The following is a 27,639-nucleotide window of genomic DNA, read 5'->3' as shown; positions in this document are numbered from 1 at the left end:
CTGGGCGACTGAGCGAGACTCCGTCTCAAAAAAACACCCGGCCTTATTCTTCTCTTCTTTTTTAAAATTTTTTTTTATTAATTTTTTATTTTTTTTGACGGAGTCTCGCTCTGTCACCCAGGCTGGAGTGCAGTGGCCTGATCTCGGCTCACTGCAACCTCTGCCTCCTGGGTTCAAGTGACTCTCCTGCCTCAGCCTCCCGAGTAGCTGGGATTACAGGCATGCGTCACCATGCCCTGCTAATTTTTTGTGTCTTTAGCAGAGATGGAGTTTCACCATGCTGGCCAGGCTGGTCTCAAACTCCTGACCTCAGGTGATCCGCCCGCCTGGGCCTCCCAAAGTGTTGAGATTACAGGTGTGAGCCACCGTGCCCAGCCTTGTTTCTTCTCTTTATCCCCAGCACTTGGTGTCTGGTCAATACATGAATAAATCATTCAGCAAGCTTTTTTTGGTTTATATGACACAGCTATCATGTGTCAGGTACCCTCTTCATATTCACACACTAGAGAGAGTTAAAGGAGATGAAAACACAGATACGTGATCTTGTGGTCAAACGATTTTACAAGGAAGTTACAAGGTGCTTTGGGAACAGGGCGGGGAGTTCCGCTTTCTGTCTGGGGAGGGAGGCAGGGGAGGCCTAGAGAGAATTAGGGGACACAGAGTAAGGTAAAGGGAGGGAGGGCAATTCCGGCACAGGGAACGGCCGAGACAAAGGCTTGGGGGTGAGAAGCGAAGTCATATGTTAGTCCAATGCAGGCCAGGTCCCGGCTCAAGGTGGGCCTTCAACGCCAGGCCGCAGCGTTTGGACTTGGTCCCGAGGGCGGTGAGAAGGCACTGAAGAATTCGGACCGGGGCGGGGCATGGCTGGTGTTGCATTTTTGAAAGGTCACTCTGTTGGCTGGGCAGGCGGAGGGGAACTGGAGGAGGGTGGAGCTGGTGGTAGAAGATGAATATGAGTAAAGAAGCTATTTCGGGAAGGCAGGCAGAGAGAGAGAATGAGGGCATGAACGCAGGTGAGGCAGTGGGCCGAGTCAAGAATTACTTAGAAGGGGTCGAGCACGGTGGCTCACGCCTGTAATCCCAGCACTTTGGGAGGCCGAGGCGGGTGGATCACTTAAGGTCAGGAGTTCAAGACCAGCCTGGCCAACATGGTGAAACCCCATCTCTACTAAACACACACACACACACACACACACACACACACACACACTAGCCAGGCATAGTGGCGCACACCTGTAATCCCAGCTACTCAGGAGGCTGAGACAGGAGAATCACTTAAACCTGGGAGGCAGAGGTTGCAGTGAGCCGAGATCGGCCCACTGCACTCCAGCCTGGGTGACAGAGCAAGACTTCATCTGAAAAAAAAAAAAGAAAAAAACTTTTTGTTGCAATATAACAGACATACAGTAAAGTGCACACAAAATGCCTGAATCTTCTGTGTGTCAATGAATTTTTACATACGTGTAACCATTGCACACCACAATGTAAAATGTTCTCTTTTTCTATTTTTTTATTTTAATTTTATTTTTTGAAACACAGTCTCATACTAACACCCAGGCTGGACTACAGTGAGGCAGTCATGGCTCACTGCAGCCTCAACCTCCTGGGCTCAAGCAATCCTCATGTCTCAGCCTCCAGAGTAGCTGGCACGACAGATGTGCACCACCACGCCTGGCTAATTTCTTTTTTTTTTTTTTTATTTTTTAGTGGGGACATCTCACTATGTTGCCCAGGCTGGTCTCGAACTCCTGAGCTCAAGTGATCCTCTTGCCTCAGCCTCCCAAAGTCCTGGGATTACAGACATGAGCCACCTGCGGCTCCCTTTTTCTAGAACAAGATTTCTCAGCCTTGGCGCTTTTGACATTAGAAGCTGGATGATACTTTGTTGTGAGGGGCTGTCCTGTGTGTTGTAGGGTGTTTAGCAGCATCTCTGGCCTCCACCTATTAGACACCAGTAGCACCCCTTCTCTCTCAGTTAAAGCAACATCTTTAGACGTTGCCAAATGCCAGCTGGGAGGCATAATTGCCCTCACTTGAAAACCACCGCTGGCCGGGCACGGTGGCTCATGCCTGTAATCCCAGGACTCTGGGAGGCCGAGGTGGGCAGATCACGAGGTCAGGAGATCAAGACCATCCTGGCTAATGTGGTGAAACCCTGTCTCTACTAAAAATACAAAAAATTAGCCGGGCATGGTGGCAGACACCTGTAGTCCCAGCTACTGGGGAGGCTGAGGCAGGAGAATCACTTGAACCTGGGAGGTGGAGCTTGCAGTGAGCTGCGATCACACCACTGCCTCCAGCCTGGGCGACTGAGCAAGATCCAGTCTCAAAAAAAAAAAAAAAAAAAAAAAGAAAACCACTGCTGTAGAAAGCTCCTTCAAACCCCTTTTCCAGACAGTCAGACAATGCCCCCATCCCCAGAACACCCTTTTTTTTTTTTTTTTTGAGGTAGAGTCTTGCACTGTTTCCCAGGCTGGAGTGCAGTGGTGCAATCTTGGCTCACTGCAGCCTCTGCCTCCTGGGTTCAAGCAATTCTCCTGCCTCAGCCTCCCGAGTAGCTGGGATTACAGGTGCCCGCCATCATGCCATGCCCAGTTAATTTTTTTTTTTTGTATTTTTAGTAGGGATGGGGTTTCACTATGTTGGCCAGGCTGGTGTTGAACTCCTGACCTCATGATCTGCCCGCCTCAGCCTTCCAAAGTGCTGGGATTACAGGCATGAGACATCACACCCCGCCTCAGAACACTCTTTTGGCTTCTTTCCCCTCAATTCCCCTTGCCTGTCCTTGAATACATTACAAATGGAAACATACAGGGCCCAGCTGTGCAATCTCCTGTGAGTTATGTAATTTCTTTGTGCCTCAGTTTCCCCTGCTGTAAAATGGGTCAATGAAACGCACCACTTCACAGAGAAACCTCGAGAATGAAGAGCTGCTCACTTCTGGGAAGGGCGTGGCTCAGAGAAAATATTGAACTCACGTCATTTGTCGATGCTGTGGTTTAATGTCAGTGTCCTTTCTTCTGGTTTCGCAGATGGATGCCTGGCAAACACTACGTTCTCGCTAAACACTTTTAGGGTCATGTTCATTTCTTCTACTGTGGGGATTTGAACCTAGACTACCTCCAGCTCCCCTGTCATTCCCTTGTGATTTTTTTTTTTTTTTTTTTTTTTTTTTTTTTTAGAGAGATAGGGTCTCACTATATTGCCCGGACTGGTCTCAAACTCCTCGCCTCAAGCAATCCTCCCATCTCGGCCTCCCAAAGTGCTGGGATTACAGGCGTGAGCCACCATGCCTGGCTTTTTTTTTTTTTTTTTTTTTTTGAGACAGGGTCTCACTCTGTCACCCAGGCTGGATGGAGTGCAGAGGTGTGATCTTGGCTCACTGCAGTCTCGACCTCCCCGGCTCAGGCCATCCTCCCACCTCAGGCTCCTGAGTAGCTGAGACTACTGGTGAGCACCACCACGCCTGGCTAATTTTTGTATTTTATTTTTTGTAGATATGGAGTCTCATTATGTTGCCCAGGCTGGTTTCAAACTCTTGGGCTCAAGCAATCCTCTAGGCTAGGCTTCCCAAAGTGCTGGGATTACAGGCATAAGCCACCATGCCCAGTGTCCCCTGTGACTTCTAAGCCTGACAATCCAGGCTTCTCTGTTCTCCTACGTGGAAACCCCATCTTATTATGAAATGCCAACAGCTTTTCTGAGTTTCCTCTAGTTCCACGTTTTCCATGATGTTTGCCCTGGGAGACTCTCCTGTGCCATTGAAATCCACTCCCTGGCCGGGTGTGGTGGCTCACACCTGTAATCCCAACACTTTGGGAGGCCGAGGCAGGCGGATCACTTGAGGACGGGAGTTCGAGACCAGCCTGGCCAACACGGGGAAACCCCGTCTCCACTAAAAATACGAAAATGAGCTGGACGTGGTGGTAGGCACCTGTAACCCCAGCTACTCGGGAGACTGAGGCAGGACAATCATTTGAATCCGGGAGGCAGAGGTTGCAGTGAGCCGAGATCGCGCCACTGCACTCCAGCCTGGGTGACAGAGCAAAACTCCATCTCAAAAAAAAAACAAAAAAAACCTCAGACAAACAAACCCCACTGCAGCTTGCTGTTTAGTGATGACTGTGGGTTTCTCCTCCTCCTATCTGACCCTGCCTCCTCTGTCTCTGCCACTGATCTCTCTCCCTCTTTATTCAGCCCTCTGTCTCACTCAACCAGCCCCACCCAGACCTGACATCTCTTCTTTGCCCCCAGCGATGTTATCACATAAGCAAAGCTGGCTCAGGCTGGGTCAGTCTGGGGACAGCAGGAGCCAGAGGTTGCCTTGCTCCTTCTTTGATTCTGCTGTGGTCCTCTTCATTTTCCCACAGAGGGGCAGGCAGACCTTTGAGAAGACAGCACCCAGAAATCTGTGCCCTTCTCCCCCAGTTCCTTTAAAAAAAAAAAAAAAAAACTCTTAGGTTCAAGGGTACATGGGAAGGTTTGTTACAAAGGTGAACTCATGTCACGGGGGTGTGTTGTACAAATTATTTCATCATCCAAGTTTTTTTTTTAATTTTTAACAAAAATTTTTTTGAGACGGAGTTTTGCTCTTGTTGCCCAGGCTGGAGTGCAAAGGTGTGATCTCGGCTCACCGCAACCTCCGTCTCCCGGGTTCAAGCGATTCTCCTGCGTCAGCCTCCTGAGTTCTGGGACTACAGGAATGCGCCACCATGCCTGGCTAATTTTTGTAGTTTTGGTAGAGATGGGGTTTCACCATGTTGGCCAGGCTCGTCTCGAACTCCTGACTTCAGGTGATCCACCTGCCTTGGCCTCCCAAAGTACTGGGATTACAGGCATGAGCCACTGCACCTGGCCGATAAGTAATTTTTCAACCCTCACTCTTCCTCCTACCCTCCCTTTATTTTGGAGTTCCCAGTGTCTATTATTTCCATCTTTGTGTCCATGTATACTCATTGTTTAGCTCCCACTTTTAGGTGAGACTCACATGGTATTTTACATCCTGTTTCTGAGTTATTTCACTTAGGATAATGACCTCCATCTCCACCATGTTGCTGCAAAGGACATGATTTCATTCTTTTTTATGGGTGTATAGTATTCCATGGCGTATACGTACCACATTTACTTTATTCATTCATCCATTGATGGACACTTATTCCACAACTTTGCTTTTGTGTATAGTACTGCAATAAACATACAGGTGCAAGTGTATTTTAGATAAAACAATTTCTTTTCCTTTGGGCAGATTTTTTTCCCTTTGGGTAGTAGTGGGATTGCTGGGTTGAATGGTAGTTCTATGTTTCATTCTTTGGGAAATCTTCATACTGTTTTCCATTGGGGCTGAACTAATTTACATTCCCACCAACAGTCAGAGGCTGTTTTATTTTATTTTATTTTTTTGAGGCAGAGTCTCACTCTGTTGCCCAGACTGGATCTCGCTCACTGCAACCTCCCTCTCCTGGGTTCAAGTGATTCTCCTGCCTCAGCCTCCTGAGTAGCTGGGATTACAGGCGTGCACCACCCCTCCTGGCTAATTTGTTTGCATTTTTAGTAGAGACGAGGTTTCACCCTGATGGCCAGGCTGGTCTCGAGCTCCTGGCCTCAAGCGATCCACCCGCCTTGGCCTCCCAAAGTGCTGTGATTATAAGTGTGAGCCATTGCACCCGGCCTAATTTTTTAAAACATACTTTAAAAACATTTATTTATTTATTTATTTATAATTTCCACTTTTATTTTAGATTCAGGAGGTACAAATTATGTTCAGGTTTGTTACATGAGTATATTCTATGATGCTGAGGTTTGGGGTACGACTGCACCTGTCTCCCAGATACTATGCATAGTACTCAATAGGTGGGTTTTCAGCCCTAGCCCCGCCTCCTGCCTCCCACCTGTAGTACCCTCCAGTGTCTCTTGTTCCCGTCTTTACATCCATACATACCCATTGTTTACCTCACACTTATAAGTGAGAACATGCAGTATTTGATTTTCTGTCCCTGGGTTATTCATTTAGGATAACAGGGCTGAGCACAGTGGCTCATGCCTGTAATCCCAGCACTTTGGGAGGCCGAGGTGGGTGGATCACTTGAGATCAGGAGTTCGAGACTAGCCTGGCCAACATGGTGAAAGCCTGTCTCTACTAAAAAAAAAATACAAAATTATCCAGGCATGGTGGTGCATGCCCGTAATCCTAGCTACTTGGGAGGCTGAGGCAGGAGAATCGCTTGAACCCGGGAGGTGGAGGTTGCAGTGAGCCGAGATCACGCCATTGCACTTTAGCCTGGGTGACAGAGTGAGACTCCATCCCCAAAAAACAAAACAAAACAAACAAACAAAACAAAACAAAACAAAAACCGGGAGCTATGATGACCTATCTGGAATCTAAACCCATTTTCCCAGATGCACTCCTTGTAAGAATGGGCGACCCCTGGACCTAAGGCATGATGTACTATGGCACTTGGGGATACTTGCTGCTGTGTGCTAGAGAAAGAGGATTTGCACTGCTTACTTGGGAAGAGCACTGGTTGTGGAGTCCAGAGTCCTGGGGCCTGTTTCCAGTTCTGTCACTGATCTTGCAGATTCTGGTGCTCTCTCTTTTTTTTTTTTTTAAATGGAGTTTTGCTATTGTCTCCCAGGCTGGAGTGCAGTGGCGTGATCTCCGCTCACTGCAACCTCCACCTCCTGGGTTCAAGCGATTCTCCTGCCTCAGCCTCCCAAGTAGCTGGGATCACAGGTGTGCACCACCACGCCCAGCTAATTTTGTATTTTTAGTAGAGACGGGGTTTCACCATGTTGACCGGGCTGGTCTGGAACTCCTGACCTCAGGTAATCCACCCGCCTCAGCCTCAGAAAGTGCTGGTATTACAGGTGATACCCTTTTTAGGGGCCCAGTTTTCCCATCTCTGAGGTAAAGGAAATTAAATACAGTGATTGCCCAGAAAACTCACTGGCTTGCCTTCTGTTTCTCTGCGATGATTTTTCTTAAGTGAGGGAGGGGTGCCTTGAGAGAGAACTAGGGTGGGAGTTTGGACAAAACTTAGGCTCAACTTTCCGCTTCCTGCCTTCCTTTCTGTTGCTTCCAGCCACTGTCTCCTCCCTGGGAAACTCCCTTCCCTTCCCTTCTCTCCATCTCCCCTGGTCTGGAGGACTCCAGCCTATCTTTCCATCTTGATGCATGTGCCACCTCCTCCAGGAAGCCTTCCCTGATTCCCTGCCCCCTCCGTCTGGGTTTGGCATCTCCCACCTACCTCTCGTTTCCAGCTTGGTCATCTGTACTTGTTCATTTCTCTGTTTTGGCCAGACTGCATGCCCAGGGTGTTGTCTGGGACTCAAGGTGTGTCTATGCTGAGAGGAAGGGCTACAGAGCAAGGAGAGAAGAGAATTGGTTAATAGGAAATTGCACAGAGCATAAGCCCCAGGGGTTGCTGACAAACTTCCCTGGGCCATGAGCCCAGCCACAGGGCCATGGAGTTTGGCTCCAGGTACAAGACCCAGGAGAAGTGAGTGGCCCCGTGGGGGTGTCTGGCATGCTGAGGTCCAAATCCACTGCCTGCCTCCTTCACACTGGGCACCTGTAGGTGTCTCCTTATCTTGAAGATGGGTGATGACAGGCCAGGCATGGTGGCTCATGCCTGTAATCCCAGAGCTTTGGGAGGCCGAGGCGGGTGGATCACTTGAGGTTAGGAGTTCGAAACCAGCCTGGCCAACATGGCAAAAACCCATCTCTACTAAAAACGCAAAAATTAGCTGGGCGTGGTGGCACACACCTATAATCCCAGCTACTTGGGAGGCTGAGGCAGGAGAATCTCTTGAACCTGGGAGGCGGAGGTTGCATTGAGCCAAGATCACGTCATTGCACTCCAGCCTGGGTGACAGAGCGAGACTCCATCTCAAAAGAAAAAAAAAAAAATAAGGGTGATGATAAACCCACTTCCTCTGGCTGTTAGAGGCTGGAGGGGTGGGGATCTCTTGAGTGCCTGGACAAAGGGGGACAGCAGGGGGGTGTCTTGAGGGGCATGGTACTTAAAAAAAGATAACCCTGCAATCTGTGCTGGGCTGATTTGAGGGGGAAGAGCCTACTTCTGGAGTGACTATTGTCATCACCCAGGCCTGGGGTGAGAAGAAGCCGGTGGAGGTTGCAGAGCTGGGGAGGAGGAGGAAGAACCCCCCAATCCCCTCCCTGTACCCCACACCAGCCCTTTCCTTGCCTCTCTGCTGCTGTCAAGGACAGCTGAAGAGCTTGATTGGGGCGTGAGGGACTGCAGCCCCGAGGTGGTTTTGTAGGGCTCAGAGCGAGGCAGGAATAGAGCGGGTGTGGCTCTGTGGGGCTTTGGAAGGGTACGAGAAGGCCGGCCCTCAGCTCCGCTGGCAGCCAGGGAGTTCCTGCGTGGGAATGCAGCCTCCCCTACACTCCTGAACATTCCAAAAGCCTCCAGAGGCAGCCGTGCCTCCCCCACGGAGGGTCCACCCAGCTCCAGTCTGGCGGTGCCAGTCCCTGCGCAGGAGGGGGTCAGGTAGAGCCTGGGGGTTTGGAGAACGGGACAGGTCTATGCCTGGGTCCCTGTTTTCCTTCAAGCCCAGAGGGACCCCCAGTTTGGCAACAGACTCTGGAGTCAGGCTCTGTCCGTGGTGGGGGCTCCTTCGGGCCGCTGCTCTCGGAAGGTATCAGCCTGCAGGTGTCAGTCACTGAGTGCGCTGAATCGTGCCAGCTGACCTTTGCCAGGAGGCACCCACTGCTTCCCTCTAGGGCAAGCCCTGCCCCTCTTGAGAAGCTCAGCAAGGTGTGTCCTCACCACCCTCCCTGCAGCCGGGGCCAGACTGGGCTGGGTTCAGTCTCAGGGACTCTCTCGGGGGGTGAGGAGCACAGCCTGGGCGGGCAGGAGGATGGGCTGGGAGGGCCCTGCACACCCAGGGCACCGAAGCAGGCCCCTGCTGGCGCTGGCCGTGAGCCTCCTCCTCACCTGCTGGCCAGGTAAGCGGGACTGGGCTGGGGCTCATTGAGGAGTTGGATGGATTCCTATAGGAGAGAGGCTGGTATGACAGGTGCTTGCGCTTCCTAAGCCCCAGCAGGGACAGCCAGGAGGTCTTTTGCTTTTGCTTTTCTGTAAATGCCTCCTCCACCCCAACCCAATGAATCGGCATTTACCAGACTGACGTGGGCGAGTTCACAAAACTGCTGTACTGTGAATTGAGTATCTGCCGAGATGGATGTGGAAACGCCCAAGGATTCCTTCCATCACCGACTCACTCACACACTCACTCCCTGAGGGGGTTTTAGCGGCACCTCCAGTCCCAGTATCTGTGCCCAGCTCTCAGGGACAGAAATGAGCAAGTCGCCGCCGCAGGGTTCCAGGAGCTCCTGTCTGGTGGGCGAGAGAGACTGGGGCGTCCAGTCAGTCGGGGTACAGGGCTGAGCAGGAACTTTGCTAAGAGGCATTGATGGGGTGAAGGTGGCGGCGGTGGGGGCAGGGGTCTTAAACTGCAAGGTGGCATCTGAATTGTACAGGGTTGCAATTTTACAGGCACAGTTAGGAGCAGAAGAGAAGGGCGTTCGCGGCAGCGGGGATGGAGCAGGCCTGGGCTAGGAGGCAGGGAGCCATCAGGTGTATCTGGGTCCTTTCGTGTGAGCTGTGTGTATCTGGGCTGCGTGATGGGGAGACACTGAGGGAACGACTGGAAGCAGAAACGCAGCGTGGGAGGGTTGTGGGAGGCATGTTCCTGGGTCCAAAGGGGTCTTTCAAGAACTGTTGGTCATTTTAGGAGGTTAACCTGGACATTACTGCCCAGAGAAAAGACCCTGGGCTCAGGGAAGGGCTGGCATCCAGCTTGGTGTTGTTGCGGGCTTAAGGGAGCCAGCCTTTCTTCCCTACAGGGAAGTTTCAAGATTGTTCAGACCTGGACCCAGGGCTGCCCAAACCCACCCAGGACTTATTTTACTCTGGTTGCCTCTGGGGGCAAGAAGTTGGGGTTTTTTCACCAAACAGCCCTCGTGTGCAAGATGAACTGAGGCTTGCTGAAGAGGAGATCTATAATGAGCTGGGTGCTCAGATGTCTGTTCATTTACTCAGAGGAGGAGGAACGGCTGTTTCTCACAGCTTGGCCTGGAAACGGAGGCCGCGAGGGGCCTCAAGGGGTTGGGGTTGGGTTTGGGGGAGGCCCATCCACCTCCCCCATCTGGGGAGTGGGGGTGCCCTGGATGCAGACAGCCTGTGATTCACCTGCCCCCATGCCCTTCCCCACCCAGGCCCCGGATCTAGCCTGAGGAGCAGGTGAGGAAGGCACCCCGGTCCCCCAGCCCTGAGTCACCAAGGCCGGGCAGCCGGGGACGGAGGGAGAGCTTTGTGGTTGGACACCATTGTGAGGCTTCCACACAATGGCCTGAATGGTGGGCGGGTTTGTATAGGACAACCCCACCACCTCCAGTGGGGTGTGTCTCCCTGACCTGTACTCAAAGCAGGTCACCACCAACAGAGGCTGTTAACTGCATTTGTCCCCAAGGTTCACTCAGGGTCTGATGCTGGGGGCTGTTTGCATTAGGCAGACCCTGCTCCTGTTTCAGGGAGGACTGGGCTTTGGGCTGACACCCCTCTCCATCCCCATCACCCCTCTGGCCACATCGGTCCCTCCGCAAGGGATTCCTCTGGAGTCAGTCCAGACACCATGCAGGATTTTTGACACAAAACACTGGAGAAGACTCTTAATCCCTGGCCATAAATCTGAGCCCACCGCTGGCAAGCTGTGAGTCCTTGGGCCAGACATCTAACCTCTCTGAATTTCCATCTCCCCAAAGAGCAATTTTTAAAAGAATTCCAGAGCTGGAGAAATCCACCTCCCAGTTGCCTCTTCCTCCACCCTGTGGCTGAGAAACTCCAAGAGCCCAAAGGACCTCTGTGACCATCATTTTATTTTATTTATTTATTTGAGACAGAGTCCCACTCTGTCGCCCAGTCTGGAGTACAGTGGTGCAATCTTGGCTCACTGCAACCTCTGTCTCCCTGGTTCAAGCAATTCTCCTGTCTCAGCCTCCTGAGTTGCTGGGATTACAGGTGCCCACCACCACCCCCAGCTAATTTTTTTTTTCCATTTTTAGTAGAGACGGGGGTTTCACCATGTTGGTCAGGCTGGTTTTGAACTCCTGACCTCAGGTGATCCGCCCGCCTCAGCCTCTCAAAGTGCTGGGATTACAGGCGTGAGGCACCGCGCCTGGCCCACCATCATTTTATAGGGTCCACCTTCTATATAATATGTGCCTGCACTTTACATGTATTGTCTCAACTGAACCTGCCTGATGAGTGAACACAGGGGCACCGTTATCCCCCATTTTGCAGAAGAGAAAACAGGCTCAGAGAGGTTAAGCCTTTTGTTTAAAGTCACACAGCCAGCATTCCAACTCTGGTTTCCGGATGATTCCTAAACGCTAGTTTTTATCCTTTGCCTGGGAAGAGACTGAAGGTTGAGGATTTCTCCTCTCCTGGCAGTTTCTGGGTACGTGAGTCCCCCCACACCGCCGAGGAAATGAGTTCTGTACTGCCCGTCCCAGGAGTAGGGCTGTGAATACACAGAACATAGGCAGATCTCATCGTGCGCTGCTGAGCCCCTTCCTGGGTCCCTGAACAGTGGTCATTGTCCCAGCCCAGGCCTGGCCAGGGGGATGTGAAGTTCAGGGAGTTGGATTATCAAGGGAAGGGGGCATTGGTGGGAGTGGGTGTGTGTACTGGGCGTCTGTGGAACCGCGAGGTGGGTTCCTGAGTCTAACCTGCCCTTGCCAGAGTTACAGTTTATCTTTCACCACTTTTGGTTCACCAAAAAGCAGAAAGGTTTGCTTACTGTTTCTTCTAATCCTGGAGAGATAGTTACCTTTCTTCCCAGTTGCTGGGTAGCAAAGGAAGACAATGGATCCAAGAGGGGCAGGCCTGGCTGGGCGTACTCTCTCTCTCTCTCTCTCTCTCTCTGTGTATGTGTGTGTGTTGTGAGACGGTATCTTACTCTGTCACCCAGGCTGAAGTGTAGTGGCGTGATCTCGGCTCACTGCAGCCTCTGCCCCCTGGGTTCAAGTGATTCTGCTGCCTCAGCCTCCCAAGTAGCTGGGATTACAGGCATGTGCCACCACAACCGGCTAATTTTTGTGTTTTTAGTAAAGATGGGGTTTCAACATGTTGGCCAGGCTGGTCTTGAACTCCTGGCCTCAAGTGATCCGCCTGCCTCAGCCTCCCAAAGTGCTGGGAGTACAGGCCTGAGCCACGGCGCCTGGCTGGCCTGGGCATTCTTTATGCTCAATGGATTCTTCTGGTCACTTGGTTCTCCCAGAGTGGGTTGAGCAAGTGAAGGAGACTCTTCCTGCCTCCCTGGAGCCTCAAGGGCCAGAAGGCCAGACATAGCAGATTATCCAAGCACACACTCATGCTGACTGTAGATTCAGTGGTCCAGATGACCATCCCCGTTTTACAGATGAGAGGACAGAAGCTCAAAGAGGAAGGGCTGGGTGCAGTGGCTCACGCCTGTAATCCCAGCACTTTGGGAGGCTGAGGTGGGTGGATCACCTGAGTTCAGGAGTTTGAGACCAGCCTGGCCTACAGGGTAAAACCCTGTCTCTACCAAAAAATACAAAAATTAGGCATGGTGACACATGCCTGTAGCCTCAGCTACTCGGGAGGCTGAGGCATGAGAATCGCTTGAACCCTGGAGGCAGAGGCTGCTGTGAGCCAAAATCACACCACTGCACTCCAGCCTGGGCAACAGAGTGAGACCTTGTCTCAGGAAAAAAAAAAAAAAAAAAAAAAAAAAAAAAGCTCAAAGAGGAAGACCCCCAGGTAGCCAGGGTGGAACTGAACCCATTCTCTTGATCTTGCTGCCATTATCCAGGCCCGACTTCTAATCCAGGTACCAGCCTCTTCCCCTCCACCTTGGAGGTGCTCCCAAAAGCTCCTCACTCTTGCAGCTCAGAGCTGTGCCCAGGGACCTAAACTGATCACAGTCCCAGAGCCGCAGGGACAAATGCCAGGTCAGGAGGACACAGATCTCAGTAGGATGACTGGTAGGGTATCCCGGTTTGCTTGAGCCTGAGGCAGTTCCTTGGATGAGGGACTTTAGTAAAACTAAGAAAGCCCTGGGTAGACCAGGACATTAGGGTCACTCTTCCATCCCAGACGCTCTCCTATACGGATTTCCTTCCTGACACTTCCTCTCTTCAGCCTGTTCCAGTATCTGGCACATAGTAAGTGTACAAGACATACTTGTTACATGAATGAATGAATGAACAAGGTAATAGACTACTTCCCCCCCAACCCCCACTGTATTGAGGTATACTCAAAAAATAAATATTGCATGTATTTATATAAAAGTAGAACTACCATATGATCCAGCAATCCCAGCATATACATATACAACATGTACAATACACTGTTTTGATATATGTACACCTTGTGAAATGATTACCACGATCAAGCTAATTACCATACCCATCATCGCCTCACATGATTACCTTTTTTTATGTTGTGAGAGCATTTAAGATCAACTCTTTTTAGCATATTTCTTTCCTTCTTCTTCTTTTTTTTTTTTTTTTGAGATGGAGCAACTCTTGTTGCCCAGGCTGGAGTGCAGTGGTGCAATCTCATCTCACTGCAACCTCCGCCTCCTGGGTTCAAGAAATTCTCCTGCCTCAGCCTCCCGAGTAGCTGGGATTACAGGCTAATTTTGTATTTTTAGTAGAGACGGGGTTTCCCCATGTTGGTCAGGCTGGTCTTGAACTCCTGACCTCAGGTGATCTGCTTGCCTTGGCCTCCCAAAGTACTGGGATTACAGTCGTGAGCCACTGCGCCCAGCCTTCTTTTACCATATTCAAGTATATAATACAGTGTTACTACCTATAGTCACCATGCTGTACATTAGGTCTCCAGAACTTGTTCATCCTGCATAACTAAAACTTTATATGTGCCTGCTGCTGGGAGTTGCTGGGAGGTTGGCAGCTTGGGGCTGAAGGCTCACAGATGGAGCAGTCATGTCCCACAAACAAATTTACTATTCCGACAAATATGGCAACGAGGAGTTTGAGTCTCGGTTAGTGCCGGCGCAGGGGCAATAGTGAGACTGTGAGAACATTTAAGATCAACTCTTTTCGCATTTTTTCTTTCTTTCCTTTTTTTTTTTGAGATGGATTTTCACTCTTGTTGCCCAGGCTGGATTACAATGGCATGATCTTGGCTAACTGCAACCTCCGCCTCCTGGGTTCAAGCGATTTTCCTGCCTCAGCCTCCCAAGTAGCTGGGGTTACAGGTGTGCACCACCATGCCCGGCTAATTTTGTATTTTCAGTAGAGACAGGGTTTCACTGTGTTGGTCAGGCTGGTCTCAAACTCCTGACCTCAGGTGATCTGCCTGCCTCAGCCTCCCACCGCTCCGGTCCGCGAGGTTGACTTTTTTAGATTCCACATGTGAGTGAGATCATGCAGCAATTGTCTTTTTGTGACTGGCTTATTTCACTTCGCATAATGTCCTCCAGTTCATCCACGATGTCATATATGGCAGAATGTCTTTCTTTTTAAAGACTGAATAATATTCCACTGTAGATAAACCACATTTTTTTTGTCTGTTCATCCATTGGTGGACACTTAAATTGTTTCCATATCTTGGCTACTTTGAATAATGCTACAATGAACGTGGGGGGTGCAGATGTCTCTTGGAGATACTGATTTGATTTTGTTTGGATTGTGAACCCAAAGTATTTGAGACAGGTCTCCATCCATTTAGAAAGTTTATTTGCCAAGGTTGAGAACACGCCTGTGACAGCCTTAGGAGGTCCTGATGACATTTGCCCAAGGTGGTGAGGGTGCAGCTTGCTTTTATACACTTTAGGGAGACATGAGACATCAATCAAGATGTGTAAGATACATTGGCTTGGTCCGGAAAGGCGAGGCAACTTGAAGTGGCAGCGGCGTGGGTGGAGGGGGAGTGGAGTGGGGAGGGGGCCGGTTTCCAGGTTATAGGTAGGTAAGAGACGAATGGTTGCATACTTTTCGGTCTTTTTTTTTTTTTTTTTTTTTTTTGAGATTGAGTCTCGCTCTTTCGCCCAGGTTGGACTGCAGTGGTGCGATCTCGGCTCACTGCAAGCTCTGCCTCCCGGGTTCACACCATTCTCCTGCCTTAGCCTCCCAAGTAGCTGGGACTACAGGCACCTGCCACCACGCCCGGCTACTCTTTTGTATTTTTACTAGAGACGGGGTTTCACCGTGTTAGCCAGGATGGTCTTGATCTCCTGACCTTGTGATCTGGTCACCTCAGCCTCCCAAAGTGCTGGGATTACAGGCGTGAGCCACTGCACCCAGCTACTTTTGAGTCTTTGATCAGCCTTTCACTGAATACACAGTTTACACGTGAGAGGGAGGTAGAGGACTAGTCACTTAAACCTTAGTCTGGGTCCATAAATCTGCATTTTTACATGAACAATAGGGCAGAGGAAGCAATCAGATATGCATTTGTCTCAGGCGAGCAGAGGGATGACTTTCTGTCCTGCATCTGTAAAGATAAGCTGTCCGTTTACATTGCCAAGGTGAAATTCAACAGAACTGTTTTAGGGTAAAGATCTTAAGTCCCACAAAGAATTTCCTTGTGGGCAAATTTTGAGGGAGGTATGTTGCTTTTTAAATCTTGGTAGCTATTGGCCAGGTGCGGTGGCTCACACCTGTAATCCCAGCACTTTGGGAGGCCAAGGTGGGCAGATCACGAGGTCAGGAGTTCGAGGCCAGCCTGACCAGCATGCTGAAACCCCATCTCTACTGAAAACAAAAAAAAATTAGCCAGGCGTGGTGGCACGCGCCTGTAATCCCAGCTACTCACAGGAGGCTGAGGCAGGAGAATCACTTGAACCTGGGAGGTGGAGGTTGCAGTGAGCAGAGACTGAGCCACTGCACTCCAGCCTGAGCGACAGAGGGAGACCCCATCTAAAACAAACAAACAAACAAACAACTTGGTAGCTATCTTATTTAGGAATGAAATGGGAGGCAGGTTTGCCTGATGTAGTTCACAACTTGACTTTTCCCTTTGGCTTTGTGATTTTGGGGTCTCGAGATTTATTTTCCTTTCACAGTGTATGTTCCAAGAAGTGGGATTGCTGGATCATATGGTAGTTCTACTTTTTAAAATTTATTTATTTATTTATTTATTTATTTATTTATTTTAGAGACAAGATCTTGCTCTGTCAGCCAGCTGGGGAGCAGTGGCACAATCATAGCTCACTGCAGCCTCCAATTCCTGGGCTCAAGCCATCCTCCTGCCTCAGCCTGTCAAGTCACTGGGACTACAGGCATCAATCACCATGCTCAGCTCACAGTTTTTTTTACTTGTTTCTTTTTTTGTTTTTGTGACGGAGTCTTGCTCTGTTGCCCAGACTGCAGTGCAGTGGAGTGATCTCGGCTCACTGCAACCTCTGCCTCCCGGGTTCAAGCGATTCTCCTGCCTCAGCCTCCTGAGTAGCAGGGATTATAGGCACCTGCCACCATGCCTGGCTAATTTTTGTATTTTTAGTAGAGATGGGGAGTTTCACCATGTTGGCCAGGCTGATCTCAATCTCCTGACCTCAAGTGATCCACCCACTTCAGCCTCCCAAAGTGCTGGGATTACAGGCATAAGCCACCATGCCTGGCTCATACTTCTATTTTTAATTTTTTGAGGAACCACAGTAAGTGAGTAGGGTCTCTGTTTCAATCCACACTGGATGGAGTTTTCATTCTCTTCTTTCATGCCTGGCTTCTAGAGATGTCGTCACTCTTCCCAGGAGAGGAAACATCCCCCTCCTTTCTCAACCTGGAAAAGAAGGACTCTTTATTATTCCTTTTTTGTGGAGGGGAGGTGCCTTGATGTGAGGTTTTGCACAATGATACCAAGGAAGGGTCCTCTTTGCAGTTTTACTCTATCAAGAAGGGCCCTTTACCTCTTCAGTCAATGCTTTTGAAGAGACTCATTCATTCAATTTGTTCAATGAGTATTTATTGAGCATCTACTCTGTGCAGGCACTGTTCTGGGCAATGAGGGGATGGCTGTGAGCAAATCAAAAGATCCCTGCTGAGCTGACACTTTCAGCAAAGGGGGATGACCTTAAACCATAACCAGAGTAAGTACGTGATGCAGTGTTAAGAAGGGAATAAGGGGGCCGGGTGCAGTGGCTCACGCCTGTAATCCCAGCACTTTGGGAGGCTGAGGCGGGCGAATCACCTGAGGTCGGGAGTTCGAGACCAGCCTGACCAACATGAAGAAACCCTGTCTCTACTAAAAATATAAAATTAGCAGGGTGTGGTGGCGCATGCCTGTAATCCCAGCTACTCGGGAGGCTGAGGCAGGAGAATCGCTTGAACACGGGAGGTGGAGGTTGCGGTGAGCCAAGATCGAGCCATTGCACTCCAGAAAAGAAGGGAATAAGGAGAAAAGAAACAGGATGGAGACTCGGGGGTGCTGGAGTGTGTTGTAGGCACGTTGTTCTTTCCAACAAAGTGGGTTCAAGGAAAGGCCCTCACTGAGAAGCTAAGACTTGAGGGGTGGGGTTCTTGTTACAGATTCACGACTAGCTCATCTCAGGTTGACCTTGTTGCAATGCCTGGGGAGGTGTACGCTGCTATTCCTGCTTTAACCGTAGGGAAACTGGGGCTCAGTGAAGCGAGTTGGGGCAGAACCAGGATGAAACCCAGAACTCTAGGACTTGAGTTCCTGCCCAGTGAGTGTGCGTGTGGATGAGTGTGTGATTATGTGTCTGTGTGTGCTTTGTGTGTGTCTGCATGAGCATGTGTGTGTTAGAGTGAATGTGCATAAGTGTGTGCATGTGTCCATGTGTGAGTGTGCAATTTAGTGCTTGCATGCATACTTGTGAGTGTGTGCATCCACCTATGTGTCTACAAGTGTGTGCAATGAGTGAGTTTGCACAGGTGTGACTGTGCATAAGCATGTGTGAATATGTGTGCGAGTGTGAATGTGTGTGTGCATGTGTGTATGCATGTGTACATAGGTGTGTGGGTGTGCATGAATGTGTGCTTGTTTTTCAGCATGTGTGTCCATGTGTGGGTGTGTTTGAATGCTTACATATGAGTGTGTAGCTGTGTGTTTGTGCATATGTACAAGAGAGTGCATACATATGTGTGTGCATTTGTGTGTGTATTAGTGTGTGCATGAGTGACTGAGTGCACATGTGTGAGACTGTGTGAGTGTATGTGCATAAGTTTAAGTGTGTGCATGAGTGTGTGTATTCATGCATGTGTGTCCATGTGTAAGAGTGTGTGTGTGCATGCATGCAAATGAGTTTTTGTGTGTGCATAAGTGTGAGAGAGTGTGCATGAGTGTTTGTGTGTGTGCATGTGTGGGTACACATGTTTTCCCTCCTCTTCCTCTGGGGCAGCAGGGGTCCTCATTTGCCACTCGTGGCAAAATATCCTCCTTTCCTCAGTTGGGGAGGAGAGCCCTTAGCTTGCTCTTTCTAGGGTAGGTAGCAAGACAAAGGAGCAGTTGGTGCCAACATCCCCCAAAGACCTCCAGCAGTCCCTGTGGGGACAGGACGGGCCAGTGGGGCTGAATGGGGGCCAGGGGACTCAGCCCATTGTCCAAAGCGGCTCAGCCCCTCGTGGGTGGGAGAGAGGAGGTGGGCCGGGGCCATCCTGGGCTGGAGAGCCCCACCCTTTCCCTCTCCTCATCTCTGCCTGGGATGAGAGGTCTAGGGGGCTGCCCTGGCTGGTCTGGCCACATACCTGAGTGGAGCTGGGCCTCCCACCTGTCAAGGAAACAAACACTGCTGTGCGGGGAGGCAGCCTGCCTGATTGTCCCCACCCTCCCTGGACCTTTCATCCCATCCTGAACAATCCCATCTGCTTCATTTAACCCTTTGTCAGACCTGTTTTGGGACACTTGTCCTAGCACTTGGAGCTCTGCCAACCCTGCCCCCAACACACAGTAAATCTGAGCCGGGCTTCTCATCCTTATTCTGGCTCTGATCCACCCCCTCAGTGACTCTGAACCCACATTGCCCCCTTCCCCTAATAATAAAAAGAATTACACCCTGGGGTAAGTGCTATTCTAGAGCAAGTCATGATAATGATAATAGCTAACAGGGAGCACTAACATGTACCAGGCACTCTTTTAAGCTCTTTGCAGATATAATTCATTAAATCCTCATAACAACTTGGAGGACAATAGGAGGTACGTCCTATTATCATTTCCATTTTGCAGAAAAGGAAACCAAGACACAGTTAGTTATGCAACCTGTCCAAGGGCACATAGCTGCTATATGGTAGGGCTAGACTTTGACCCTGGGCAGATTGGGTCTGTAAGACCCTAGTGATTCTGACCCAGCTCCCCTGTGATCTGAGACATCCTCTTTCTCAGTGATTCCCAGTATTGAGAGAACGAGGCAAAGAGATGAGGTGGGGAGGAAGGCAGGTGCTGTCTATCAGACGGTGAGCTAATGCAGGAGCTAACATAGTCTTTTTAGACTGAGATCCATGGTAAGAAATACATTGCACATTGTGTATCAGTGTGCAATGTATTCTGTACCAGTACCATCCTACCATTGTGTACCAGTGTGCAATACATTGTGACCAGTTTTGCTTATAGATGTATGATGAAAATACTTTTTTCTTTTCTTTTTTTTTTTTGAGAAGGTGTTTCACTCTTGTTGCCCAGGCTGGAGTGCAATGGCGCAATCTTGGCTCACTGTAACCTCTGCCTCCTGGGTTCAAGCAATTCTCCTGCCTCAGCCTCCCGAGTAGCTGGGATTACTGGTGCCCACCACCATGCCTGGCTAATTTTTTGTATTTTTAGTAGAGATGGGGTTTCACCATGTTGGCCAGGCTGGTCTTGAACTCCTGACCTCAGGTAATCCACCCACCTCAGCCTCCCAAACTGTTGGGATTACAGGCGTGAGCCACCGTGCCCAGCCCCTGATGCCTTTTTATTCTATTATATTCTCTTATTTATTTATTTATTTTGGATGCTGCTCTCAACCTACTGAACTGGTTCCTTGTCTGCCTGTCTCCATGGCAACAATCCTGTATGCTACAACCTGGACCAATCCCACTGAAGCGAGGTTTCTCAATCCCAGCACAAATGTCAATGGATTTGGGTCTCATAATCCTTTGGGGAGGTAGGGTGGGCTGTCCTGTATATTGGTCAAGTGCTAAACAATATCCCAGGTTCCCTACAGTGGGATGGCAGCAGCACTCCCACCAACCAAAAATGTCTTCAGACATTTAGTAGAGACGAGATTTCACCTTGTTGGCCAGGCTGGTCTTGAAGTCCTGATCTCGTGATCCATCCGCCTCGGCCTCCCAAAGTGCTGGGATTACAGGCCTGAACCACCGCACCCAGCCTGCTCTCTCTCTTTTTTTTTTTTTTTTTTTTTTCTTGAGACAGAGTCTCGCTCTGTCGCCCAGGCTGGAGTGCAGTGGCGCAGTCTTGGCTCACTGCAGGCTCCGCCTCCCGGGTTCACGCCATTCTCCTGCCTCAGCCTCTCCGAGTAGCTGGGACTACAGGCGCCCGCCACCACGCCCGGCTAATTTTTTGTATTTTTTTTAGTAGAGACGGGGTTTCACTGTGGTCTCGATCTCCTGACCTCGTGATCTGCCTGCCTCGGCCTCCCAAAGTGCTGGGATTACAAGCGTGAGCCACCGCGCCCGGCTCTCTTTTTTTTTTTTTTGAAACGGAGTCTTGCTGTGTCACACAGGCTGGAGTACAGTGGCGTGGTCTCAGCTCGCTGTAACCTCCACCTCCCGGGTTCAAGTGGTTCTCCTGCCTCAGCCTCCCAAATAGCTGGGACTACAGGCTCCCGCCACCACGCCTGGCTAATTTTTGTATTTTCAGTAGAGACGGTGTTTCACCATATTGGCCAGGCTGGTCTCGAACTCCTGACCTTGTGATCCGCCCGCCTCAGCCTCCCAAAGTGCTGGGATCACAGGCGTGAGCCACCGTGTCCAGCCTTCCAAGATGCTGTCTCTACAGAAAAGGTGTTATCCTTGTTACCGATCTTTGTAGCCAAGGACAAATATTTCAAAACTATTATGCAATTCTCCTCAATTTTTCCTCTAAAAAGCTTTGTCTTCCTTTGCCTTCCTGAATATGCACGTATATTACAGTGGCATGCATATTCCTACTGCAATGTTCTATTCCCAAATGAACATATTTTTCTTTAGAGAGTCTGTCTCTGTTTGCTATTTAGGCTGACGGGTTTGGCTAGTTAGTCTAAGAAACTGGGATTGCTCTATATTGTCATAAATTCCTCTCCTCCCTGGAGTCCTAGGAAGCTGGCTTCTTCCATCTCAGAAGTTTGTAGGGAGTGAAATAATCTATCAGGAGTATGTGAATAATTTAGTGCTATTCAGTAGGACCGCGCGTGTGTGTGTGTTTGTGTGTATTTTCTTGGTGAGGGCTGTAGCTATGAAAATACACATCCGAGAAAAGTTTCCCCAAAATTTCAGTCATTCACGTTTTTACATCTCACGGTCTTTTTCCTTCTTTTTTTTTCTCTCTTCTACATATGGGTAGCCCAGTTATCTCAGCACCACTTATTGAATAGGGAATCCTTTCCCCATTGCTTGTTTTTGTCAGTTTTGTTGAAGATCAGGTGGTTGTAGGTATGTGGCATTTTTTCTGGGCTCTCTATTGTGTTCTATTGGTCTATATGTCTATTTTTGTACCAGTACCATGCTGTTTTGGTTACTATAGCTTTGTAGTATAGGTTGAAGTCATAGCCTCTGATCTTGAGGACTTTATTTGCTTATTTATTTATTTATTTTTGAGATGGAGCCTGGCTCTCTCACCCAGGCTGGAGTGCAGTGGCATGATCTCGGCTCACTGCAACCTCTATCTCCCTGGTTCAAGTGATTCTCCTGCCTCAGCCTCCCAAGTAGCTGGGATTACCCAGCTAATTTTTGTATTTTTATGGAGACAGGGTTTCACCTTGTTGGCCAGGCTGGTCTGGAACTTCTGACCTTAGGTGATCCACCCACTTTAGCCTCCCAAAATGCTAGGATTACAGGCATCAGCCAGGGTGCCCGGCCAATCTTGAGGACTTTATAGCCTATTCTTTGTCCTTGTAACATCACCTCCTTAGGCTTTGAGCACTTCCTTGCTTTCTGGCAGAATTATCTCTTAATAATGCTAACCTGGTCACAACCCTCACCCGTTGCTTCAAATCCTCCGGTGACTTTCCATTGCACTTCCAAGAAAATCTAAACTTCATACATCACTGGTTTGCAACCCTTCCTCCTCTTTCTCCTCATTAGATCTGACCTCTGCTTACCCAGCTGGTCTCGCCTTACACTCCAGCCATGCTTTCTCAGGGCATTCTGGCCACTCTGGCCTTGAAATTCCTCGAATGGGTCAGGTTTATTCCAGCCTTTTGGCTTCTGCATATATAGTTCCCTCCATCACAAGCACACTTCCCCTGTGATAAGTACCTTCTCATCTCTCAGGGTCCTCCTTAAATATTACCTCCTATGAGAAGTCTTCCCTGATGACTCTATGGAAAATTATGCTTCTCTCCCATTGGTAGAGTGACTTCAAAATTCCCTTCACTGTCTGCAAGGACATTAATTATTTATCTGTTGGATGAATCGCTGTCTGCTTTCTCCACTAGATTGTAAATTTTTTTTATACTTTAAGTTCTGGGGATACATGTGCAGAACGTGCAGGTTTGTTACATAGGTATACATGTGCCATGGTGGTTTGCTGCACCCATCAACCGTCCTCTACATTAGGTATTTCTCCTAATGTTATACCTCCCCTATAGCCCCACAACCCCCGACAGGCCCCGGTGTGTGATGCTCCCCTACCTGTGTTCTCATTGTTCAACTCCCACTTATGAGTGAGAACATGCAGTATTTGGTTTTCTGTTCTGGACATAAACTTTTTGAGGGAGTAAAGACTTGTCTTGTTGCTCACTCTGTGCCCCAAACTTGGAATTGTTGCCAAAACACCAGGGGTCCGGGCTAGGTCCTGCTGCTCACCACACAGAAAGGCAACCACTGAGACAATGATTATTGCCAAGGAAGAAGGCTTTAATCTCCTCAGCTGCAATGAGGAGATGGGAGCTCAGTCTTAAATCCGTCTCCCTCACCAACTAAAATTAGAGGTTTATATAGCAGGGAAGAAATGTGACTACGTGTAGTGAAACAGGAAATAAAGAGGGGTCAGGAAGCAATCATGAGGAATGAGGAGTCTGGCATCTCATTGTCTGGATATGATGATCTGCTGAGTTTCTTTTCTCTGATACTTCTTGAGAGGACTGGGGGTCTTTTAATGAGGAAGGAACTCAGATAAAACAAATGTAAGTTTCCCACAGAATGGGAGAAAATATTTGTAAACTATGCACCTGACAAAGGTCTAATATCCAGCATCTACAGAGAACTTAAGTAAATTTACAAGAGAGAAACAAACAACACCATTAAAAAGTGGGCAAAGGCCGGGCACAGTGGCTCACAACTGTAATCCCAGCACTTTGGGAGGGCAAGGTGGGCAGATCACGAGGTCAGGTGTTCGAGACCAGCTTGACCAACATGGTGAAACCCTGTCTCTACTAAAAATACAAAAATTAGCTGGGCATGGTGGTGCATACCTGTAATCCCAGCTACTCAGGAGGCTGAGGCAGGAGAATCACTTGAACCCAGGGGGCGGCGGTTGCTGTGAGCCAAGATCACCATTGCATTCCAGCCTGGTCAACAGAGTGAGACACTGTATCAAAAAAAAAAGAAAAGAAAAGAAAAGAAAAAAGTGGACAAAGGACATGAACAGACACTTTTTAAAAGAAGAGATACATGTAACCAACAAGCATATGAAAAAAATGCTCTCTACCACTGATTATTAGAGAAATGCAAATCAAAACCACAATGAGATACCAGCTCACAACAGTCAGAATGGCTATTATTAAAAAGTCAAAAAATAACAGATGCTGGCAAGGTTGTGGAGAAAATTGAACATTTATACACTGTTGGTGGGAGTGTAAATTAGTTCAACTGTTGTGGAAAGCAGTGTGGCAATTCCTCAAAGAGCTAAAAGTATAACTACCATTTGACCCAGCAATCTCATTATTGGGTATATACCCAGAAGAATATAAATCATTCTACCATAAAGACATATGCACGTGAATGTTCACTGCAGCACTATTCCCAATAGCAAAGACATGGAATCAACCTAAACACCCATCAATGACAGATTGGATAAAGCAAATGTGATACATATACACCATGGAATACTATGCAGCCTCAAAAAAGAACGAGATCATTTCTTTTGCAGGAACGTGGATGGGGCTGGAGGCCATTATCCTTAGCAAACTAACCCAGGAACAGAAAACCAAATATTGCATGTTGTTACTTAGAAGTGGGAGCTAAATGATGAGAACTCATGAACACAAAGAAGGGAATAATAAACAGTGGGGTCTACTTCATGGGAGTAGAGAGGAGCAGAAAAATTAACTATTGGGTACTAGGCTTCATACCTGGGTGATGAAATCATTTGTACAACAAACCCCGTGACATGAGTTTACCTATATAACAAACCTTCACATGTAGCCCCAAACCTAAAATAAGAGTTAAACAATAACGAATGTCAGTTTCAAGTATTTAAATATGTATATAAATACTGTCTATGAGACTATCGGGTTGGTTTCAGAATCAGCTGTCGTATAAAAGGTGCTCAAGACATATTTGCTGGTTGGATGAATGAGTGACTGAGGGTCTGGAATAAATATTAAATAAATGAAATGGTAAACGAATGAGTCACTATGCAGAGATTCCTATGGAAAGAAGAGCAAGTCCAGAAGAAAAGATTTTTTTAAATCTTTTTCGTTCTACTTCCTGCTGGAATAACAAACCTGGTTCTTCCTCCACAGGACTGCCTTTTGAGGCAGTAGTCTTTGCCCAAACCACAGACCAAGGAACACTTGGAGCCACCAGGCAGTTGACACGTGACCCTTCCTCCCCGGCATCACTCATCAGCTCCATGGGTAGGTAATAATAATAATAATAATAATAGTAATAATAAAATAATAATAAATAATAAAAACCAGTAACAGGCTGGGCAGTGGCTCACACCTGTAATGCCAGCACTTTGGGAAGCCGAGGCGGGTGGATCACGAGGTCAAGAGATCGAGACCATTCTGGCTAACACAGTGAAACCCCGTCGCTACTCAAAATACAAAAATTAGCCAGGCGTAGTGGCGCACGCCTGTAGTCCCAGCTGCTTGGGAGGCTGCGGCAGGAGAATTGCTTGAACCTGGGAGGCAGAGGTTGCAGTGAGCCGAGATCACGCCACTGCACTCCAGCCTGGCGACAGTGTGAGATTCCGTCTCAAAACAAACAAAAAACAAAAAAAAACAAAATGACAAACAAAAAACTGCCCCCCCCCCCCAAAAAAAAAAACAGTAACAGGAGTTTAGTAAGTCCTAATTCCCTCACCCTGCATGGTAGATCACATCATTGCATCATCACAACAGCCCTCTGCTGTTGTCCCCGTTGGGCATATGAGGAGACAAGGCTCAGAGAGGTTAAGTGACTTGCCCCAGATCACACAGCGAGTAATTGGGACTTGAGTCCCACTGAGTCCACTTCTTCCATTTTCCTCCCACTGTGCATTTTGTTTCCTGCTCTGGGAAGATTGCAACTGGCTTGATTTTAGGAAGGGAAGAAAATGAGTCTTCAAGAGATGATTTGTGCTGGGCACAGTGGCTCACACCTGTAATCCCAGCACTTTGGTAGGCCAAGGTGGGTGGATCACTTGAGGTCAGGAGTTCGAGAACAGCCTGGCCAACATGGTGAAACCCTGTCTCTACTAAAAATACAAAAACTAGCCAGATATAGTGGTGCGAGCCTGTAATCCCAGCTACTCAGGAGGCTGAGGCAGGAAAATCGTTTGAACCCAGGAGATGGAGGTTGCAGTGAGCCAAGATCGCACCACTACACTCCAGCCTGGGTGACAGAGTGAAATTCCGTCTCCCCCCACCACCCAAAAAAAAGAGAGGTGATTTGAATCTGAGGACTGTGTAAGTAAACTCTGTGTCTTCTGCCTTACAAATATTGGCAGGCTGGCAAGCGGTGCATGCCTGTAGTCCCAGCTACTCAGGAGGCTGAGGCAGGAGGATTGGTTGAGCCCAGAAGTTGGAGGGTGCAGTGAACTATCATTGCACCATTGCACTACAGCCTGGGTGACAGAGAAAAACCCTGTCTCAAAAACAAAAAACAACAAACAGGCCAAGCACAGTGGCTCACACCTGTAATCCCAGCACTTTGGGAAGCTGAGGCAGGAGGATCACTTGAGCCCAGGAATTTGAGATTAGTCTGGGTACCATGGTGAAACCCCATCTCCATTAAAAAAATATATATATCAGCTGGGTATGGTGGCATGCATCTATAGTTCCAGCTACTTGGGAGGCTGAGGCGGGCTTATTGCTTGAGCCTAGAAGTTGGAGGCTGCAGTGAGCCACGATTGCACCACTGCACTACAGCCTGGGCAACAGAGCAAGACTCTGTCTCAAAAGGGAAAAACAAAATGAACAAACATTGGCTTCCTCAGGAGGAGGCAGGAGAGACAGCCCAGCCCTCATCCTCCCTCTGACCCTCTCATCTACTCACTCACCTTCTCTCTCCATATCCACAGTGTCCTAGAGGCAGATGGCATTGATGGGGCTGCTGTGAATGTGGCCACCAACACTGTCACGTAAATAGGCAGGTTTCCCATTGCTGGGAGATGATTCCCCAAGTGTCTCCTTGGAGGGAACCAGCCCAGGCAGGGACAGGGGGTTCAAGGCAGGAGCCCTGTTGAGGTTCTTCCTGCTGCCTCCTGCTCCTTGGCGTCTGGACGATAGGTCCCCCCTTTCCTAGGAGCCTAGTTCTGTTCCCTTTATTTTTTGAGACAGAATCTTGCTCCGTTGCCCAGGCTGGAGTACAGTGGTGCGATCTTGACTCACTTGCAACTTCCGCCTCCCGGGGGGCTCAAGCGATTCTCCTGCCTCAGCCTCTTGAGTAGCTGGGATTACAGGCGCGCACTACCACACTAGGTTAATTTTTGTATTTTTAGTAGCAACAGGGTTTCACCATGTTGTCCAGGGTGGTCTTGAACTCCTGACTCTGCCTGCCTCAGCCTCCCAAAGTGCTGGGATTACAGGCATGAGCCACCGCGCCCAACCTTGTTATTGGGGTGATGACTTTATAAGCAGCACAACAGAGCAGTTAACAGAGGAGACACTGGTATTGGACAGCTTGGGTTCAGATCCCACCTCTGCTACTTTCTGGATAAATAAGGAAACCTCTCTGAGCCTCCAGTGTCTTGGGAATAAACATACTATGTGACCCAGTAACTGTAAAATCTGAAAAATTACATGACACCTCCAAACAGTGGTTATCAACTGAATGTGATTTTTGTCTCCCAGGAGACATTTGTCATATCTGGAGACATTTTCAGTTGTCAGAAATAGGAGGGTGGGTGCCAATGACACAAAGCAAAGCCCCTCTTCCTAACCCTGGTGAAAGCTGGAATTGTTTCAATGTGCATCCTATGAGAATGCAACTTACATTAATTAGTTAAGTGTGACTGCTGAAGGAGGGAGAGATTATTCACCATATGAGCACTGTAAGCTTCACATCCATTTAGGTGGCTGTTACAAAAACAAACAAAACAACACAGA

At 48.8% G+C, this 27,639-nt stretch overlaps 1 protein-coding gene across 1 annotated transcript in view; it reads left to right on the top strand.

The window, feature by feature from the left end:
- Nucleotides 1-27,639, top strand: part of MUC16 (mucin 16, cell surface associated) — a 215,135-nt gene that overhangs the window by 45,709 nt on the left and 141,787 nt on the right. The window contains exon 3 of the mRNA XM_055237836.1: nucleotides 24,850-24,963. Coding sequence (XP_055093811.1) covers nucleotides 24,850-24,963 — 114 coding nt within the window. The remainder of the gene's footprint in view (nucleotides 1-24,849; nucleotides 24,964-27,639) is intronic.

Source organism: Symphalangus syndactylus, chromosome 13 (assembly GCF_028878055.3).
Source record: "Symphalangus syndactylus isolate Jambi chromosome 13, NHGRI_mSymSyn1-v2.1_pri, whole genome shotgun sequence".
Classification (NCBI taxonomy): Eukaryota; Metazoa; Chordata; class Mammalia; order Primates; family Hylobatidae; genus Symphalangus; species Symphalangus syndactylus.
Note: the sequence above shows the minus strand (reverse complement) of the source record. Positions and strands in the feature narration are given on the sequence as shown.